This window comes from Lathamus discolor, chromosome 1 (assembly GCF_037157495.1).
Source record: "Lathamus discolor isolate bLatDis1 chromosome 1, bLatDis1.hap1, whole genome shotgun sequence".
Classification (NCBI taxonomy): domain Eukaryota; kingdom Metazoa; phylum Chordata; class Aves; order Psittaciformes; family Psittacidae; genus Lathamus; species Lathamus discolor.
Genome location: NC_088884.1, coordinates 72,601,389 through 72,619,855, shown reverse-complemented (window position 1 = coordinate 72,619,855; position 18,467 = coordinate 72,601,389). Strand labels below are relative to the sequence as shown.

Below are 18,467 nucleotides of genomic sequence, written 5' to 3'. Positions count from 1 at the left end.
CACTTGAGCTAGCAGAGGCTGCAATGTCTCTGGAGCTGAACAGCTCTTGTCAGTATGGTTCTTCACCCCATCTCATGCGCCCAACTCATCCTCAAGCTTACTTATCTCCTGCCACCATCGCATGTCCCATTGCATGCTATAGATATGCCACTTAGGCAGAGCTGGCAACAATGCGCAGCTCCCACGTAAGCAACAAAAGGAACATTCATCCAATACACGTCACAACTTGACTGTTCTTTGGGCCTGAGCACACTCTGTGCCACATGCTGTCAAGGTCCTCACTGGGAGCTGCATATAACTAAACACTTAATCTAGTAAAGCAGGCTGTGAGCAGTCTCGAATTGCCATAGTACCCTGGCTGCTAAAGAGTTTTTCCCTTCTGACACTGAAAATCCACCGCGACCCACTGGAAATTTCCTGCATGTGCCATAAATAACCACTGCTCATACTAAAATATGGTCATTTTCCTTTTCATTTTATCTGTGGCAGCAGCCTGCTGAGGCTAGGTCACATTGGCAGCAAAGCATCTGCAAATTAATGAGGTTACAGCGGTTATTACAAATGGTTGTTAGTTTTGACCAGTCCTACTGGAACAACGCCTTCCTCTATCTCTTTCGCAAAGTTCAGTCAGTAGTCCTTAGTGGGTTTTTTATTTAAAAAAAACCCAACAAAACCAACATAAAAACAACCACCAAACCCAACTTCAGCTTTTGCAGTGAAATGTGAAACTGCCTCTCTCAACACACAGATACTTGCTGTTCTCAGGCTTTGTCTCATGTCCTCTCACACCTTGTCACTCAACTCTACAAGCCACAGCCTCTGCAGTTCCCTCTAACACCCCTGAACCCCAGCCAAACAGTTATGATAAAAGCAAAAGTGAACAGCCAGATAAAATTGGCTGCTGACTTGTCTGCTGGCCTCACTGTACCCCAAAGTAGAGGCTCCTGCCAGTGATTACATCCTATGTGCATCCTCATTAGCAATAAACTTCGGAAACTGGAAGAGCCACCTCTGGATGGATTATACTTAGAGTATCCTCTCCAAGAATGACAGACTGACATTATCTGGGAAAAACTGAACATGCCCCATGTCATACAGGGAAGTGCAGTGATGTGCTACCAATGAAGCAGCAATGCACACATTCGTTTCTCTAAGCTTGGAAAGGCTTATTACATACAGGGCAGTTTAGGAAGGCAAAAAGAAATAGTTTCAGAAAGCTTACACAGATCACTAATAATGCTCTTATTTAGGAGATCTGATTTTAAAAAATCCAACAAAAGAAACCAAACCCAATTCCCCACCCTCCCCCCAAAAAAAGCTGCTCAGATGAGTTAGGGTTGTATCATGCACATATAGATGAAGTTGCCACATGGCACCACTGACCTCAGTGGACTCTCATGGTGGTGCACACTTTAAGCAGTACCAGCTGAGGACCACCCTGAGCTCAGGGGGACAATCTGCCTCACCAGAGGTGCACGGATGAGGGCATGGGGGTGAAAGGGCGCTTGGCTCTTCCCATCCAGGTCCCTGACCACTGATGCCCTATCAGGTGTTCAGTGCCAATGATGACAATAACAGCAGCATCAGCCCTGATACGATGGAGCATTCTTCCAGCCTGTTTTAATCAAAGTTTTGCCTCCATCTCTCAGTCATAAGAGCTTTTTCAAGTCATCCTTGATGTTCTGAAGTTTTAAATGCAAAATCTATTTTATTTCTGGTCTTAAATTTAGCATGTTATACAACTCCTGATCCAGACATATTTTCCTGCATTTCTACAGAAATGAACTGGAAAGACATTTGGTTAGGAGGAATGTGCATTTAGAGGTACTTTCAAATTTTCTCTTATGCCCTCTAGGAAACTGAATTTAAGAAAGCAGAAATTGCTTTTTCAAATTTTTAATTTTTGCCACAAAACAGCACTAGAATCAATGAGAACAGAAGCATCCTGGTAACTTGTATTCAGGTTTCTGTTTACCAGCACTCTCAGGACAGATTGGAACATCCTTTTTCTTCATGAGGAAGCATGGGGAGGACACTATCCTTGGACTCGGATGACATTACAGAGGTCTCCTCAGCATCATCATAGCTCAATGATTACAGAACTAAGCACCTATTTTTCTCTTCACCAACCAGCAGAGGTGAACAGACAATCTTCTTTTTAATCCAGGGAGGTGGGAGGTATATTTACAACTGCATCAACTCAGTTCAGAGCACCTCTATTGTATCACCTGAATCTCAAGAGGGGATCTGCAGCTCCTGTAGATAGGGAAATGAAAAGTGGACAAAAACATCTTAAATGAGAGCTGCCACTGAAGGAGAAGGGAATGAAAAGGCAGTGGGATTTATGTCTATAGACACAATCTTAAAGAGGAATTTGGTGGTCAAAACTATCGAGCACATGACAAGGTGATATTCTGGCAAGTCTCAGACCATCAGCCACGTACACCTCAAATTTTCACAGTAGCAGTTAGGATTTCAGGCAGGTTTCATACAGACACTTCTGAATTTCCCTTCTGAGCACAGTACGTACTTTTATAAACACAGGCTTCAAGAAAGCATTGTGGCCAACGGCTGGGAGAAGAGAGGAGGCATCAATTAAAGACTGGATTGACTTACTGCAATTAATAATGAGGTAATAAATATACTGCCCTGTTAACACCTGGGCTGTAACCTGCGAGTTGATGATGGACGGATTGCCTCCATATAGCTTCTGGGCCTGCTTGGTTCACTCTTCGTTTTTTTTTTTTGTAGATGATTTATTACCTGCCATCCCACAGGATATTCGTTCCGAAACTCACCCCCACCTAGAAGTATGCCTGAACCCTGGCTGTACCTACTGCTGATGGAGAAGCAAAGCTTCAGCAGGATGCTGCACCCCAGGAACATCCCACAGCTTGCTGCTGATGGGACAGCTGTGTCATATAAGACTGCTCCTCAACCTGGACCAAGGTCAAAGGAAGGAGGGGGTTATGTATAAGAAATGTGGGGCTGCTCTTGCTTCTTTCAAATCATCAATACTCTGCAAACAGCTGGCCAAATAAGATAAGTGGAGAACTGTCAGTATCAACACCCAGAAATGGTAGCAGGAGAGATGGTCTGTCAATCACAAATCAAGAGATAGGGGTTGCTTAGATACAAGGCATGAGCTTCCACGTATTAGAGGAGACAGCAGCAGGAGAAATGCTCACTACAAGCTGTGTGTCATTGATTTCTGAGCCACTGTGTTTATTTCCATGACTCTGCAAACTGGGTTACACTGAGCAGCAAGACCTCAATATGGTGGGAGGGCCACTGCACCACCTCAGCCACAGTGGTATCAAGTGGTACAGGCCAGTGGTTGCAAAATGACAGCATTCCTTCACAGACATGCAGGATGAAGCATTGACTTCTGAGACAGCTACACTTCCACCTGGCCACAGGGAAGAAGGCATGGACAGATCTGTGGGAGCACATCAAGAACCAAGGAGTAGGATGTGTCACGAGGTACAAGGAACAACATGTCTATTCCCAGGAGATGAGCAAGAGTACTTTGTTAATGTACTAAAATGTGGGTCTCAGCAGTGTGGAGAAACAGCATTTTCCAGCGAGCTACAAGCTTGCTTGGGCTTGCTCTGTTCACCTCAAGAGCCTCAACAGAAACTAAAAGCAGCACCCTACCCAAGCAGCAAAGGGTGCTTAAGATGCAGTGCTCAAAGAAAGATTTCTTGCAGCATTTCTTTAAACTCCCCCCTTAAACAAATGTGTTTGTTTGTTTGTTTAAAGAGGGGGAAAAAAGACAGAAGGAAATTTCTATACTTCTAGGCTGATAATTGAAACCAAATCTGCTGGCTTCAGAGATCACTGAAGTATATATATGTGAAACTGGGAAAGAACTTCACTTCTCACTACCAAAGACATATCTGAGTCAAAGTACATTTTGTAACATCAACAATCTGTCTCTTTCACAGGCTGTTCTACTATAGCAATAATTCTTGGATATAATCTCTCCACTTATTTATATTTAGAGGCTGTGAAAAGATGAACTCAGCTTCTATCTACAGCTTTCCATTTTCCAGTGTTGGTTGTGTAGGGACATCTTGCCGATCAGCATTCTTCTCTTCAACCTTACTGCTAAATCCTTACATTTAGCTACACCAAAGTTACCTGCACTGGAACTCTACAGGATGAGTTTGAGACTGGATGAACATACTCACTATCCCTCTTAAAATGCTAAAATGGACTTCACCCTGAAAGTGTTGGAAGCCCACATGGGCATGGGCTTCCAAGCATGGGTCGGAAAGATTTAATAGTACACTGTGCACCTCTCTATTAGGACAGTTCACTTTGGACTTACTACCAAATTCAAAGAGCAAAACAAAGCAGAAGACTTTGCCCTCCCTCCAAGCTTGCAGGATGCTAAAGTCAGAGCGAGTGCCTGCCGAGGGGGGTTGATTTCCGTACAGCGTACAGTGGACTACCTCCTTGTGGGCTGTTTCCATTTGGTTTACATGTAACCTCAGGGTAAGGATTTTAGTTTGTTAGTTTAAGAGGGGCGGCCAATCTCTTTGCACTGGAACCATCTGAATTCTCTTCATGCCTTTGCTCTCTATCAGAGCGATCTCCTAAATTAGTTCCAGTATGTTGACATTCCTTCCATCTGGTGTCTTTCCATTCAGCGGTATTTTTATTACTCTCCTAACAGCCGCAGACAGAAGTACCTTTCCACTGCTACAAAATGCTCTTTTATTAAAGGTCAGCCAAATCAAAAGAACAAGCAAGTTTGTTTTTAATTTTGGAGATGCAGACTAGAATAACCTTTTCATTCAGAAAAGTCATGTTTGACCCAATTACCTCACTTGTGTAATAAGGCTCGAATTATTCCTCAAAAAGACATGCGAGGACTGAAAAGTGGGGATTTTAACCTTGGAAATCCAGCCCGATGCATCCTCTGTGTGCTTGACTGCTTTGAAAGCTTTACAGCCCCTTGGTGTATTTTTTATTTTGTTGTTTGGGGGAGTTTATTATTATTATCTTATGACTACTTTTTTTTTAATAGTGCATAGAGCAGACCTTAAAACATCCAGGGTCCACTGTAGAAAACCATGTGTTTTCTATATAAGCATATATATATAGAATATGCTTAAGTAATACAGTGTGCATATGCCTAATTACAATTGAAGATAGTGAGATATAAAGTATCTGTTTTAAAGCTAAACTTGTGTTAAACTGTTTTCCTGAATTACAGCCTTCTCTTCTGCATATCTTCTTAAATTAAAGGAATGCAGTTAAGATCCTGCAATAATCATTTTAAATCAGACAGCATGCTAGAATTTACTCCTCAGTAAGGCGATTAAATCAGAATGAGAACCATTACCCTTGCTGAGGTTGCTTCTCAGAGAATAAGACTGGGGATATAGCAGATTTTGACAGTCTACTCTTTAACAACGAAAGAAAGATGACAGTTGCTAATTCAGCCACAATAACATGCTTCGCTAATTGTCTTTTATTTCAGTAAAGAATTAAAGAGCTAATTCCCTTTTTTTTTTTTCCAAATTATGATTACAAACTGCTGAGGAATTTCAGACAAGCAAACATTTACATTGTGGTGGGAGGACTGTGTAAATAGAAAGATAAAAATAAACTTCATCATTGCTTGCAATCATTTCGGCATCTGAATTGGACCTGCCAGTGATCTCACACATTTCAGTTTAAGTCATGTCTAACAAAGCATTGATTCATGTCCCTGAATGACAGGAAATTCATAAAGGTGGGGCATGGTAACTAAAGAGTTAAGTTTGTTTTTACTTGTTTCATTACTATCGCCAGACTCTTGAAATATTACTTTATGTTCTTGGACGTTATCAACTGAAAACAATGGCAATAAAGCACTCAAAGGTCAAAAGCCTACATAATTAGAGGAAATCAATTAGAAATGTGGTTAAATAGTGTCACTGCTGAAGTACTTTTTCTTGGCTAAGTAATGAAAAAATCATTCCAGCTTTCCAACTTTCATCATTCTTGTTTAAAGCCCAGCTGTCCATGTGATGTTTTAAAGGACTTTTGACTTTTTCAGGTGTTTTGACCACAGAAAGGATGAAGTCATTAGGCACCAAAGTTTGTTTTGATTATGCCTGAAAACCAGGACATAGCAGAGGCTGGGACAGAGGCTGAGATTGCCTCTCCAGCACATAACTCTGCTCTGCCCATGCACAAACCCGCCAATAGTGTGAGCTGCCACCTCAGTTCCCAGCTGCCTGGCCCATCCAGGGATGCACATCGCAGCTGATGGCAGAGGACACTTGCCTGAGCTGGCACTGCTGGAGGGGACACAGTTTGTCAGCTATGGCTCACGTCCATGCACCTTGCCAGCTGCCACCCACCACCCAGGCAGAATTTTGGCAATGCGGCTGCTTTAGGTGATGACATGGTGACTTGACTGACAGTTTAAGAAGCTCTGTGCTGGAGGCCAAGCCTACCAAGTGTGCACTGGCTTTTTGTTGCATGAAATCTGGCAAAGCATAAGAGTGAACATGTATTTAGCAAGTAAGTATCCTGGAATACTGTGCCACCACTGTTACACTCTCAGATCTTCATCCACTGCTTTTGGGATTTGAAAATACTGAAGAGCTGAACCAGTTTCCTCATTAACCAAATCATGCAACTGAAGTCATTGTGGACTGGTAGATACATGATGGAGAATCTGTGCTTTAAAAAAAGAGGGAGGGAAGAAGTTTCTCTCACATGGGAAATCCATTCTTTTGTGTTGTTGCTGCAAAGGGTCCAGTGCTGTTCTAAGCATCCTGGCCCAAATCCAGAAAAGCACTTCAGCACATGCTTCCCTCCCATTACTCGTTCACATTAATGCCACCATGTTCCACGGGCACCAAACTGTAATCCTAATATTTACTCGTTTCTCAAGGAATATCTTCAATGAACTATTTCTACAAACATGTTAGCTAATGACATGTTCATTTTTAAGGGCATTTTGAAAATGGGTGGACTTTTCTGTACGGTTATGCTGATCAACGACAACTCTTCTAGCACAGAAACACTCACATAGGTACAGTATTTCACACTACAAAGACTCAAGAGTTCACTCTTTGAATGTACCAAGTGTAACTTCACTCTCATGATTGGTCCAACACATGTTTAAATGTTTGCAGAATCAGGCCTGATGCTCTTTCCCTGGTTTAAGTTTTATAAAGTATTGCCAGATGAGACAGATTTTGCACTCAGGCTACCCCTGGAAAAATATGTTAGCTCTCAAAGGCTTTATTATCAAATCCTGAAGTTTTCAAGGCAAAAAAGAAATAGGGCGGGGGAGAGACAGAGAGATGAATGGAGAGAGGCATTATTCTATAAATTAAAATTTATGTGCTGAAATCAGAACACTGCTAGCAAAGCCAGCTTCATTTATCCAGTCCCTTTCAAGGAGTTTGAAGTCACTTGAAAGAGCACTTCCCTCACAGCCGCACTCGACAGATTGCCAATTACAGCCCTGCTGAGAGGATGGAATTTCTTTGGAGTCACAATTGTACATGTGCCCTTGCAGTAACAGGCAAGGTACTTTGATTAGGTTACAAAAAAATACACCTAAACTGGAAAGCTTTGTTTCCACACATCTGAATTTGCTAAGTATCCTGAAAAAAGATAAGCTTCTGTTTACATCAAGTTGACAAATTCAGAGGTTAATTGCTTTTAAGCACGCAGGTCAAAAGGATACCTAAACAAGGATTCTACTTAAGGAAAACACATGTTTGTAAATGAAATACAAAGAGCTTTCAAAGATAACTACAGGGAGATACAGCATTGTCCATGCTATGTAGACCTGTGCAGCCTGGCACCTACAGAAACCACTGTCAGAGATGCAGTGGCAGTCTGAAAATCTACAGTAAAGATTAGTCAGAGAGGAGAAGATTATCTGTGTGGTGGCTTCGGTTTAAAAGTTAAGCATCTGATCTATGTTAATCAGCTAGACTCCCTCTACAGCCAAGAGGAACCTCCAGCATGTCATTTATCCTTCCTATGTGAAAAAATCTCTCTCAGGAGGGAGCAAACAACCCTCTGTAGATGCTGATCTCTCTTCACTAGAGAGGGACACTAGACTTCTAGCGTACAACCGCTGCCTAAATGTTAGATGGCTTAAATTTGGTGAGATTAAGCCCATTCCTGAGCACTGACTAACTTCAACATTTTGTGTCAGAAGATACCAATATCATCACTCTACGCATCGCTCAGTAGAAACAGCCATGTTTAAAATCTGACTTCAAGAGGATACAAATACTTCAGTCCTAGATGTAGACCCTTAGCTTCCCTACAAGTACTCTTCAACTTAAAATGAAGCAAACACGTAAGGATCCCTGAGCTCACATCCTTATCTCCGAGTTGTACATAGCCGCTCCTCTGGGTTCAGCTGCACACACACGTCTTCCCACTGCTACAGTATCTAAGTTACAGCATTGGCTGCTAAAGGCCAAATACTGACTTGGACTACTTGGAAAGGCTGGATGAGCTGTATAGCTGCTATAGCTCCACTCTATGTAACTCCTTCCAATGGACTACAGCCCTATCAAGAAGCTGACTTCCACTGCCCATCCCTTCAGGCCAGGAATCAAACATCAGAATCCACAAAAAGCTGCTCTGCTTTCTAAAAAAAAAGGAAACAAACCAATAACAGAATGGAAACTTCCCAGAATGCGAGAACAAGCCTCCAGGTTTGCTGCCACAAAGCAGTGCTGCAAGCAGATGGACCACAAGAAGACCATAACATTACCTGCAATAAGCACTCGCCCTCCTGTAGACAGAATGAGCCCTACATCGTGGAACTTAACTGGCTCTGCTGCAGAAGCACTGCTCCTCCCTCCATGGGGCCAAAGGGGCAAGCTTTGCTCCCACAGGACTTCACTGTCTGCTTCTTAGAAATGCTGTAATCTTCCTAACTTTTACAAATGTTTTAACTCAGGAAAAACTATTTAAATTAAGGACAAGAAGGGCAATGGTCAAAGGACTGCAGCATGCTTAATCTTCCTTCTTTTTGAGTTCCCGTGCACATTTGAAATAACTTTTGTTCCATTTGCAACCCACATGCTGACACAGCATCCCTCCCCTTTTCTGTTCCCAGATCCTGTTATAAGTTTATTCAATAAAAAGACAGATATTCATCTCTTTTCAAGTACAAGAACATGCTTTTGAATAACTCAATATGTGATACTGTAACAGTACGCCAAGCCAGCCCTTGTTTTAATCAGTCGTACCAACTCTCGGAGTGGAGCTGCCATATACATATCATCACCTTGCATGTTTACCTCATGAGTATGTAAATACAAAGGGCTAAATTCAGGCTGCCTGTTCTGCATGCAGGGGAAGAGGTGATCCACAGGGACAAGGCGGCCTGACCCTGATCCCTCTGAACCTCTGGAATCCACGCCCCAGGTCCACCATGCAGCTGCCCTCATTGTACCAACAGACCTCTTGGCTGGTGTCTTTTAGCACGTACCCATCCTGAACACCTCAGCTAGAGCTGGGATGTTACTTGAGGAAGGAAGGAAGGAGGAGGAGATTTTACTATAGAGTGACACTCTATAAATACATAAACAAACAAACAGGCAAATGAGGGGTGAATGCCCCTGGCTTCCTGCTCCTTGCTGTAGGACCAGAGAGCAGCTTCCGGAGGCAGGAATTAGCAGGCTTCTCGGCTGTGTCCCAGGAAGAAAGGAGTTAGAGGGGGAAACAGGATAAGTAAACAGCAATGATAAGCCAGTGACTAGACTGACAGGAAAGTGTGCAGAGGTGGATAGGAAGCGGATGCTGGGATTCAGGGGGAAAAGCAACCGTGACAGAACCAGCAAGACTCACTGGCAGGTAAAGGAGCACTAAAGGTCTACAGCAGACAAGACTGGTCTTGTGCAGTCTAGGGCAAATAAAGCATACAAGGTCTGGTTTAGGGGCTGGGGACATAAATGGACACCAGGCTAGTGTGTGAGGTGTGAAATTAAACTGAACTGTCCAATGGGACCAAGGAGATGAGGTGATACATGCAACGATTTCCCACCTGCCACGGATACAGCACTTAAGCCATACATGAAGCTGCTCCTCTAGCCAAAGTGCTATGTATCTGTGAAACACTGGTGGTTCAGAGGGAATGCAGCACTCAAAACAGTCACTTTGGTAAGGGATGGATTACACTAGGTTAGGGGTTTGCTTGTTGCGTGATCTCAAGAAACATCAACATCAGGTCTGCAAGGAACATAACAGAGCAGTCAGGGAAGAGAATCGTATTCACTAACCTTCATATATGGTGATGATATGAGGGTGGCTGAGGGATGACATGATCTCAATCTCCCGTCTGATGTGAACCATATCTTGTTCATCCTTAATTTTGTCCTTACGAATGGATTTTATTGCAACCTATAAATTCAGGAAACCAAGCATTATTCTTGGAACTGAACAAATGCATATAATCCGTTAAGGAGAGTTCAAAAAATAAATACAGATGTTAGATGTTGGCAGAATGTGGAATGACCAAAACAAAGCTTTAAAATACAAATCTCCATGCCCCAACTCCTTCATTTTAAACCAATAAATACACGCTCATTACAGAAATGAGTGACATGAAATTTTAGGGTCTTCAGGTCCTAAGACTTCACTAAGGGAGAATGCAGCATCTTTTGGAAGGATCCCTGTGTTAGCTTAAGCACTTTCCATCCAAGGCAAATGGCAAAACTCCCAAAAGATTTTGATGGGAAATACATTTGCTTAAACATGACTGCATCCGACAATTTCAAGCAGAAGCTTTGGAAGCAATTTTTCTGAAATAAGGTTGAGATCTCTGATGGCACAGAGACAAGGAAACCAGGGTACCAATTACAACTTTATACTTGTCCCTGTTAATACACAGAGGATCACATTAACACAGGTTGCTCCATGGTTCTCTAAAGCAAGCAAACCACTCTGGAGTTATGACTTACTTAAAAATCAGAAGAAATAAATCTTTGAAATTCACATCTAAACTCGTCCTCATGTAAACCCAATGCTTTGGGGTCCTACATAGCACTTATGCAATCACTGCAAAACCATATCCTTCCTGCCTCCTTCCTCAATCAGCAACCTTTTTTTCAAGCACATCGTGTGACTGGGTATCTTTCCAAAAGGCAGGGTGGGAACAGGGGAAGTGATAGCTGAACTTGCCATATAAATTCAAATTATAACAGCCCTTGTGAGTGTGTGCATGTGTGGTGCCTGTGAAAAAAGGGCTTATCTGAACAACACCATAAATAATTGCGGAGGTCAGCTCATGCCCTGTAAGAAATGCAAAGCCAACAATGGAGAGAAGCTGGTGGGAGAGGGAAGGTGAGCGCATTGTGCATACTGAATGGCAGCATGGCCTTTATTATATTCAGTATTTACCCTGCTTTATTTTTGTATGCCGGAGTTGAAGGAATAAATTACCAGCTAGTTTAAATCAATACGTCTTTGAAAGGCATCACTGGCCTGCTGAGATGACCACCCTTTTACGGGTAAACAAAACTTTTGCCATTCTGTGCAGCCAACTACTGTGGACTTCTCCTGGGAAAACATGTAAATCTGTGATTTATGTGATTTCCCTAGTTCCTTCAGAACAACATAATTTTACTGCCTACTTCAGTAATTGCAAGTGGCATGGCTGGTATTGCTTTCATTATATGAGGTAGTATCAAGGATATTGAAGAAAGTACAAAAAATGTAAAATATTATAAAATAGAAATGTACATAAACAGGAGCTAGCTTAAAAGATCAGGTTTCCTACAAAGCCTTCAACTCTGAAAAGCAACATTGTTCAAAAAAGCATTAAGCACATGCCCCATCCCCTTCAACTCCCAAAGATTTCAGCACATGCTTAAAATTAAGGTCATGCTCAAGAGCTAGCCTTCTTTGGGACAACAGAATGAAAAGCAGAATTCCAGGGACAAAACAATTTGCATGTTAAAACCTAAAAAATTCTTTCCTTCCTCTTGACCCAAGCATTTGGGATAGAGATTTTAAAAGTACCAACATAACTATGGGCTTATTTACTTGGTACATATTTCTAGAAAAGGTAATAAAATAGATCGCAATTGTATAAGTGATCAAGATAATCTCCAAGTACTTCTAGAGATGGAGAAGGCAACTAACACTAAAAATGAGGTTGGATTTTTCCCCCTTCCCAAGTTTGCACTGGGAAAGGCTGCAAATGCAAATACACCCTGTATACAAGAAGGATGTGGGTGGCTCTTGGAGCAGCATGTGCATTCCTGCAAAAAATAAATAGAGACATGGGTAAAAACACATTATCTATTAAAAGACAGTCTTGTACTTGGCTCTGAGGAAGACTTTAAGAAGGGTTTCATTGTCAAATATACAACAGGGAGCAAATTCTTCAACATTCGTGGCTGGTAAAGTAATAACAGCACCTCAGAGGGCATGCCAATCTCCTACTAACTTGACTCTGCGCTTCACAGACAGAACTCTTGTACATCTACACTTAACTACTGCAAATGGCCTCTGTGGAATAATTGCATATATAAAACCATACATTTTTAGATACAAAAATGCAAATGTGTTTGAAAAATAGTCTGTAAATATTTGTTTGGATTAATCTTCAAATGCAAACAGATGTGTTGCCTGAGAACATATTTTTCAACAGGACCAGAGAGTTTACAGTCTCACAACCCACACTAAAAAGTGCTTAAGGCATGTAGGAGCCTTACTTTATAAAGGCCATTCCCAAAATTTTCAGCAACTTTTGAAGATCATACTTAAACTCTCCTGAAAACATCACTTCCCAGTTGCAGAGGTAGAATTCAGCAGCCCAAAGTACTTGGGATCATCAGTGACATCCAGGCTGCAAGACCTCAGGTTTTAACATTCAAGACTTTCCCTTCCCTCAGATCACAGTGACCAGCACTTGGAAACAAGGAAAAGAGAATTAGCATGTGTGAACCATTTCCAGTGGTGTCAATGGAGCCAGGGCAGCTGCTTCCACTGAGGCATCCCTCTGCCCACACTCGGACCATCCCCTGCGATCCTGACAAACAGCAAGAGTGCTGTGGAGAAGGCAGTGCCCCTTAGTCAGGGCACAGCGTGTTACCAGTACAAGAGCTCTGTAGGAGCAAGGCTTCAGACACTTCAGGCATGAACTAATGAAAGAATATAACTATTCGCATAGTACACGAGCATGCTCAAAGCAGAGTGCAGCCATTTATTAATTAAACCCTGGGAGGCTTTCAGGAGATTAGGAAATGGAATTGAAAGCTGATATAACTGTGAAAGGAAACAAGGACAGTAGCATCTCAGAAATTGCTGCCTGCCTCTCCCTCCCAAATTGTGTAACACACTACAGGGACTGCCTGGCTCAACAAACTATTTGATTATTAAAGGCTGATTTCTGATACCTTTGCCTATGTTCAATTGCTATTTTTCCCCCTCAGAAAGAGCTTCAGGGAAGTGAAAAGTTTGAAAGCATCTCAATAAATACTTTTCACACCATGCTGTCTGCCTGGTGGCCTGCACAATCCCCAAGTCGACAGGATCCACATATCAAAGCTTCTCAAGAGTGCACAGCTTTGCTGGTGACCTGGTCTGAAAGGCTAAACAGCAAGTGATCGCTACCAGTGGACTGTCACTGTCAGAGGTGGCAGCCCAAAGCAGGATTCGTAGAGCAGCAGCACAGTGTTGATTCCAGCTCTTCCTCTCTAAGAAAGGGATTTCTGGCAGCCAAGTCTCTTTCATCTGCTCAGACCTTAACTTACTTGGGCTTAAGTCTACTGATACAAAAGAAACCCAACATAAACAAGAAAGCAGTCCAGTTTGGTAGGGGTTTTTTGAAGTATTTCATGGAAACATTACTAGTCATGACCATAATTTAGGTATTTATTATATATTACACTGCTTTCATCTCTCTGAGCAACGTCAGATCCTTAGCTGTATGTTATGGTATCAGGTTGTAAACCAAGTCTCTCTTCCAGGTATTCTAAAGTATCAATAATGGAATTTCTTTCATTAAACGTATTTTACTCAGAAATGTATTCCCAAAAAATACATTTTCAAAGTGCACTTACGCTTTTACACCAGGCAGAGCTGGCTCCATTTTTCAAAACCTCACTTGCAGGACTGCCGCCAGATATGGTACATGATGAACCTGAGCAACTCAAGCCTAATGAGAAATAATCTCAATCGAGAAATATCTTATGAAAGAACTTGTTTGTTCATTCTTCAGGTCTTTTTCTTTCTTCCTTGCTTGCTTACCTTCCTTGCTTTCCCTGAAAGCAACAGCTCCACTGTGTACAACATTTAAATTTATTAAGGGTCACAGCCTATGAATCAAGAGCAGGGCAAACGCAACATGCTTTTTTACATCAGCTACATTAACCACTCCAAATATGCCAGCTCAGGATCTGCAGAGAAAGTGCTGTTAGTCCCTCTGGTACTCTCACGACACTGTACTTACACTTCTACCACACTTTCTCAATATATTTTACTGGTTTTAAGACTTGGATAATTTAATTATACTAGTTTTACTAACTTTACTAGTGGAGGAATTTGTATTTTTCCTAGCTTCTTGTCTTAATGAGAATTTCAGATAACTCCAAGACCTTACACTCAGACAGAGTAACATATCAGATTCTTAATAATGAAATCTAAACCCTTTCACCCCAACAAAACAGGTTCAACTTCACCCAAAACCCCTGTAGACACAGTATCCAATCTGGAAAAACACTTTAGCACATGCCTAACTTCACACGTGCAAGCAGGCTGTTGACTTTTGTGGGATAGCTCGCACATGTTAAGTTATATGTATAAGCACCAAGGTCACAGCTCAAAACTTGGCCATCCAAAGGTCTCTCTGGGGATCAATACTGGCTGTATGTACCAGTAAAATCCTCAGTACGTATTCTGCAGCTCTGATGGCAACACGGTCCCACACATGGGGTTAAAGGGGGAGAAAGGCGCACAAGAGATGGACTGAAACCACCTCAACCTGCACTGCCGGTTCTGGTGCCATCCTCTGCTCACAAGCAGGGAGAGAGGATGGCCCTCTTCAAAACGTATAGCACAGGGGAGAGAAAGCAGGGTGCGTGTGAACCTTTAATACGGCCAGGCATTTCCAAATGCCTGCACAAGCTCTGCCCAAGCATAGCCCAGCAACACTGCTGCTCTACCTTCCAGAAGCAGACAGGAAAGAGGGAGAACAGCTTTTGGCTTCCCATCCCTCAATGAGTCAGCTTGCAGAGTTTGCTGGGCAGGAAGAGTGGAGAAATAAGCTGCTCTCTTCAAGGCTGCAATAAATTACCTGTCTCCTTTTGCTGGAAAGAGGATTTATACTCACCCTCTGTACTGGTGTAGAGAGATTACTAAGTGTTTTCCAACACACTTCATTCTTCTTTGCTTTTGTTTGGTATGAATAATTTGAATTGAACTATAATGACTTCAAAAGGATGATGGTTGCAGAGGATTCTGTACATTCAGTCCTATCTGTGAGAGAAATGTCTCTCCTCCTTTAATGAGCTTCTCGGCTGCTGGGCAGAGCAAAATGGGTGGAATTTCCTTTTTATAGAGGCAGATCAAAACCATCATGTAGAGAAAAATATCTCAAAGTCTGAACAACTGGCAAAGGGCATGACAGGCAGTAGGTGCCCATTTCAATATCAAATCCCTGTGTCTGCTGAGTCACTGCTGGCATTATCATTCATGGGATGAGCAACAAAGCTATATTTTCATCAAAGCATAATGCTGTTTCTCTTGGTTTCAACCAAGGAAGTTGGTTCATGCGCTTGTTTCCATTTAATGAACCTACATTTGCCTCATTTCCAGCTGAGATGTGGCAAGATTAGCCACAGTGCAGAAAGTCACAGATTTTTTTAAGTCAGTCAGTGCTGTAACTGAGGCTGACCACCTGAATGCCACAAACCACTGAACCCTCCCTGGCTATTTCTGCATGCAGTACATTCAGTCCCACTGAAAACAATATTCCACTCTTTATTATCTATCAGGGCTATTTTTAGGACTGCAGTGAGATATGAGCAAACTGCTTCTTTCCACCGTGTGGGCTGTGACTTTCAAGCTGGTTCCAGCTCTTGTGCATATCGCCAGTGCTTGGAGCAAATTCCAGTGGGCTCTTGCTGTACTATAGTGGAGCATCAGCAAGTGGTATAAGGACAGAGTGCAGTCCCCAAGAAAGGGAAACCATCTTGCTGCTACTGAGAGATGTTTCAGGAACGCAGCTTGAAGAAAATTACTACAAACTATTTTCTTGGGGTGAAGAGGGAGGGGAGGGTTAAACACACATAAACCTCTCCTTTCCAAAAGATGTGAAAAGAAGCCATCCCCACCCAGCAATGGGAAGTGGGTGAGCCCAGCCAGTTTCACAGCTCTGCTTCCTTTCTTTGAGACTAAGGTGGGAAGTGCAATGTGCCAAGTGCCAACATGGGCGGGGAGGTAAAGAATAGGTGGATCAACCTATTCTAGGGGAGAAAAGAAAGGGAGAGCAGAGGATGTTTGGGGGTGGGGAGAGAAAAGGCGCATTGTTCTTTCTCCAGCTCCACGGAGCTGAGCAAGAAAGAATAACGTCTGGCACTGTATTATGTTTTTTCCAGGGGAGTCTCTGCCTATGGCTCTTGGCCCAGACATCACCAACACAAGAGGAAGAGAAACAAAGCTATGAAATTGGGTGGTCCCTGAGGTTACTGCAGTCAAATGATAAGAAGGAGGATGCTGATAATGCAGTTGCATTGAAATGGCACTTCCAGAGGCTGCACAAAGGAGAGAAAGGAAAGGCAGGGGATGGGCTGAATAACTGTCTATCCGGTCTCTGGACCTTCCAGGTGGGAAGGAGCCATGGATGGATACCCCTACAGGGAAACCAAGCATCCAAATGGTTCTGCAAAGGTATTCCCACTTCTTCTTGTGAGCATCTTCCACATTTGCTGGGGAAAAAAAAAAGCTATTTTTAAGACTCCAATCCCAGGCCAAATGTGGTTAATAGAGAGAATCACACAGGACATGCAATTCTAAGAACAAGCTTTGCACAGTCATAGAAAACACTTCATGCACTCACTGAAAAGTTGAATAAAAGGCCATTGTGAGTTTAAGCAAAATTAGCGCCTGGCCTTGTGCATGTTGCTAACACATCTCCAAGAGCTCTCTCTTTCAGAGAAGGAGTAAGGTCGACACAATGCTACTGTTTTGGAGAGTGTTACTTTTCAGATCCGAAAAGCCAGATCATCTCCATAGTGATACTGCCTGGGAGACAAGCATGCCAAAAAATCCTTATTTATTATTTATCCATGGCCCAATTCTATTGTTTTGATATGTTGGCAAACTATGCAGCAATCAGGGGTGTTGCCTGGAGCAGTAACTGGTGCCATCTGCACCCAGCGAGACTCTGCTGATTTAAATCTCAGGGCTTCTGCCCATTACTCTTGTTCCATTGCATGTTTGTTCATGTCACGGATGTTACCAAGGACAAAACGCTGTTACTGTTGTTGTGAACTAGCAGCTGCACACATAAAGGGCAAGGACGCATGTGCCACGATGCACCTTTCAAGTTCATTTGCTTTTAAGAGGCAAGGGTATATTTTACAGCTGCCTCACTCTGTATGGTAAAAGCATATAGCAAACACCTGCACCTCTCTGCTTCATTCCCCTTTCCCCAATGTATCACATAAAAAAGATCATATTTCTAAAACCAAAGCTGATTTACTGCCACTCTATCACTCACTACCTGTATAGAAACTCACTCCTGCACCAAGGCATTAAAAGTTCCAAGTCAGTGCCAGTCCCTCTTGGAGAACCAGGGTACAACCACCTTGGGTTTAATTTTCCTCTTCTTATTCTGCTGGGCGTAGTTCCTATTATTATCTCAAAAACAATGATTCATCAAATGAAGAGAAATTAACTAATCACAAACACTCGGCAAAGAGGTTATATCTTCTTTCTAGTTCCCCCTTCATACACAAAGGAAAATGTCTGTGGAACCAAGTTTTAATAAACAGTAGAAGGCACCAGATGAACACATTTATGTTGTACATATATAAAGTGGGTGCCAGGAGGAACACGTACAACACCCTTCCTCCACTTCTTTCCTCACCCCCGCATACGGTGCCTGTTAACAGGATTTGTGAGCACATTTCCTGAGCAACTACTGCCTTACTGGAAAATTTACATCCCTTCATTGTTTGGTACCCCTACCCTCAGCTATGTCTTATAAAGCCTGGCATATTTGCACCATGCATCTCTGGCAGACCTTTCTTCATTTAGTGCTGAGAATCCTGGCCTTAAGTCATCCTTACTACCAGGCAGATCTTACAGCTCTGTATTAATCATTCCAGGGCTGATTTACCACTAGGAATAAAAAAAGTCATTCATCTGGTTTATTCCAACAGCATTTAAAAACACATGCTAGCAACCTGGTTATTGATTTTCTATAAAGGGGCAGTGAATCTTGAACACAGGGAGAAGGGAGGGCTAGAGAA

The 18,467-nt window shown here is 42.5% G+C and overlaps 1 protein-coding gene across 1 annotated transcript in view; it reads right to left on the bottom strand.

Annotated features, from left to right (window-relative positions):
• NUAK1 (NUAK family kinase 1) overlaps positions 1–18,467 on the bottom strand; it is a 46,605-nt gene that overhangs the window by 12,392 nt on the left and 15,746 nt on the right. Inside the window, exon 2 of the mRNA XM_065679757.1 lies at positions 10,266–10,386. Coding sequence (XP_065535829.1) covers positions 10,266–10,386 — 121 coding nt within the window. The remainder of the gene's footprint in view (positions 1–10,265; positions 10,387–18,467) is intronic.